Source organism: Cryptotermes secundus, unplaced genomic scaffold, assembly GCF_002891405.2.
Source record: "Cryptotermes secundus unplaced genomic scaffold, Csec_1.0 scaffold2319, whole genome shotgun sequence".
Taxonomy (NCBI): domain Eukaryota; kingdom Metazoa; phylum Arthropoda; class Insecta; order Blattodea; family Kalotermitidae; genus Cryptotermes; species Cryptotermes secundus.
This window is the reverse complement of record NW_019743692.1, coordinates 1-2,872: the sequence shown is the minus strand read 5'-3', so window position 1 is coordinate 2,872 and position 2,872 is coordinate 1. Positions and strand designations below refer to the sequence as shown.

At 40.9% G+C, this 2,872-nt stretch overlaps 1 protein-coding gene across 1 annotated transcript; it reads left to right on the top strand.

The window, feature by feature from the left end:
- Window positions 1-584: 584 nt before the first annotated feature.
- LOC111874318 (pre-mRNA-splicing factor SYF1-like) lies at window positions 585-2,759 on the top strand. Its single transcript, XM_023869711.2, has 3 exons — window positions 585-819; window positions 1,034-1,150; window positions 2,606-2,759. The coding sequence occupies exons 1-3, from the start codon at window positions 724-726 to the stop codon at window positions 2,750-2,752; spliced, it is 360 nt and encodes a 119-aa protein (XP_023725479.2). The 5' UTR covers window positions 585-723; the 3' UTR covers window positions 2,753-2,759.
- Window positions 2,760-2,872: the final 113 nt, after the last annotated feature.

Sequence of the window (2,872 nt, the reverse complement as noted above, 5' to 3'; positions counted from 1 at the left end):
TACCAGGGCCGTTTCTTGGCAGTGGCTAGGTAAACAGGGTCCCACAGAGTAGAGGAACTGTGTTTTTTATGTGGTCCATGCTGAGATGTTATAAACAAGGGACAAGGGTGGACCCAGTCTGATCTGTATGGGAGACTGTGAAGAGAGGACTTGAGCCGCAGACAGAGAAATAGCCACTGTTGGAGCCATTACCAGGAAACATCTAGTAACAGACTGAGAACACTAGACTGTGTGCTACGGTGAACTGTACGATGTAGAAATAGCGATAGTGTTATAGTTATTTGTAGTTATGACCTGTAAGTGATCAGTAATCTATTCACCAATCCAAACCCCCTCTCTGGTTACACACATACTATGTGGCAGCATGTTAATATGGGCATATAGTAATTTTAAATACAGTTCTACTTAAAGATGTTTTTCGTGTATTTCATATTTGCATATTTTAATGAATTTTTTTTTCTTAATATAATAATGCCATCAGTTATTGTATAGTTCCTATTTAAGAGTCTTTTATAATAATAAAGACAAATCAGTGTACTGTATAAAAATGAATGCTTGGAAGAATTTGAAAACCTGAACTGACTGCAGTTATTAAAGTTTGCTGTTTTGTTTCAGCTGTTTAATATTTACATTAAAAAAGCTGCAGAAATTTACGGAGTCCCTAAGACACGGCAGATATATGAGAAGGCGATTGAAGTTCTTACAGAGGAAAATGCACGGGAAATGTGTTTGAGGTTTGCAGAGATGGAGACCAAACTTGGTGAAATTGACAGAGCCCGAGCCATCTACACCCACTGTAGTCAGATGTGTGATCCAAGGGTACATTACTTTTTGTTCATTTTCATCAGTTCACTTGTGATGATTTAAAGGCGAAGATGAAGGCTGAGTTCCTGAGCTTTGTTTTTCAGTTGAATTTGCTAGATGAAATCTAAAATGTGTTCTGAGGTGAAATTTTATTTCTGTTTACAAATTTAGATTGTTGATTTCAGAATAACTATTCATAATTGCATTGTTCTTGTATTAATATCAATAGGTGACAGCAGAGTTCTGGCAGACATGGAAGGAATTCGAAGTGCGTCATGGGAATGAAGACACAATGAGAGAGATGTTGAGGATTAAACGAAGTGTGCAAGCTACATATAACACTCAGGTATGTGCATTAATGGTATTCTAATTCACATTTTTATTTATGGCAATAAATTAGTTAGAAAAAAGACTGTAGGAAGGGAAAAGAAAGGTGTCTCTGATCATAATAAAACAGCTATCTGGTGCTGGCTAACCAGTTTCTCCCATATATATTCACATTATAATATTGTGACGTATTGCGCTATGGAGGACATCCCCTCCCCCGCCAGCGGTGACGTAACAACATGGAGCACTGTCGCTGCTACTGTAACAGGCCAGTCAAAACTCCACCTCCTCCCACACGGTGACGTGGTAGCACTTCCCACTGTGACGTAACAGGCAGCAACACCTGTAAACACAGCGACTAGGCAACAAGGAAGCGAGGCGTTTCCCGTTGTCTGGCTGAGGGTTTATAAGAGAACTGCACTGCCTAAGAAGTTAAGTTAAAATGTAGCAGCCGCCGAAGACAGTTGGAATATAGCAGCAGTCGCGGAAAGAAGAACCGGACGCGTGGTTAGAAGATTTTGTAGTGCACGATAACTGAGAAGTCAGCAAGTGAAGACTTATTGTGTGACTTCAAGATTGTGTGCTAGTACACTTATATTGGGAGTGTGTAATTAAGAGAGATTTGTATAGCTCCTGCATCATAAATACGTGAAGACTACTGAAGAGATTATCGTGTAGGATTTGTAAATTGTGTAAACCCGCAACAGTGTTATACTTAATTGTACTGCGACTTGTAGGTTGTTAAAGAAACCAATTAACAATCTGAACGGCGTCTTTAGTGGCAAAACACGTCACAATAGTATTTGTGCTGCCTTTTTCTCTGTTGGGAGAGCAGGGCATCAGAATGAGACTTAGCACAGTTGCCTGTGTAACTTTACCTGGTAGGGAGAAGATAATGAGAGGAATGGTTGTGCATGAAGTATCAGGAGAAACATCAGACCAAAGCTCACTATATATTTCTGGGATTTCCTCAGCTACGTGCAGACTTTTGAAATTTAGGACTGAAATAAAATTTGTGACATACTTTACCTGAGAAAGGCTGCACCATAGCTCAAGCGGTTAGTCGCTGGCTTCCCACTGTGGCAACCCGGGTTTGATCCTGTATCTGGTCAGGTAGGATTTGTGGATCGGGTTTTCTCTGAGTACTTTGGTTTCCCCTCCCCTCCCCAAATTCTCCATCATTATAATCACCCGGGCCAGGCTACAATAGGCCAGTCAGTGGCCACTGTGCCGAGTGGACCCAGTTGGACTCCACCCTCCACCAAGCAAATTAATTATTACCTGAGAAAAGCAGACACCATTTTTAGAGACATGTGCTAACAGTCCAGACTTTGTGTCATGTACTAGAAGACACCACAGTCAGTTACTTCAGTTAACCCAAAGAAACAAAAGCAGTTTTATTACAGTAATTGAACTGTATTTTCAGAAAGTTGAAGCATCATATCTTGACTAAACATTTATGTTTCCTGAACAGGTGAACATGATGTCTGCGCAAATGCTCTCTGCAGCCAGCAATGTATCAGGAACTGTCGCAGATCTTGCACCAGGAGCTAAGGATGGTATGAGAATGCTGGAAGCTAAAGCTGCACAAATGGCACATCTGGAGAGACCTGGTAAGTAACTGTAGACCAGGCACTTCCAACTTCAAACAGGTTTTGATCGACTTTTTGATGTCAAAACTGCCAGTGATCTACCGCCCCCTCCTATTGTCGTACCTCGCTTTAAGCAAAAATATTGGTAA

What these genes read in the sequence shown, in the direction of transcription:
- LOC111874318 (XM_023869711.2), top strand. Translation starts at nt 724, where the DNA reads ATGTGTTTGAGGTTTGCAGAGATGGAGACCAAACTTGGTGAAATTGAC. An exon ending in GTCAGATGTGTGATCCAAGG is followed by an intron (nt 820 to 1,033) that starts GTACATTACTTT and finishes TAATATCAATAG; the next exon opens with GTGACAGCAGAGTTCTGGCA. An exon ending in AAGCTACATATAACACTCAG is followed by an intron (nt 1,151 to 2,605) that starts GTATGTGCATTA and finishes TTTCCTGAACAG; the next exon opens with GTGAACATGATGTCTGCGCA.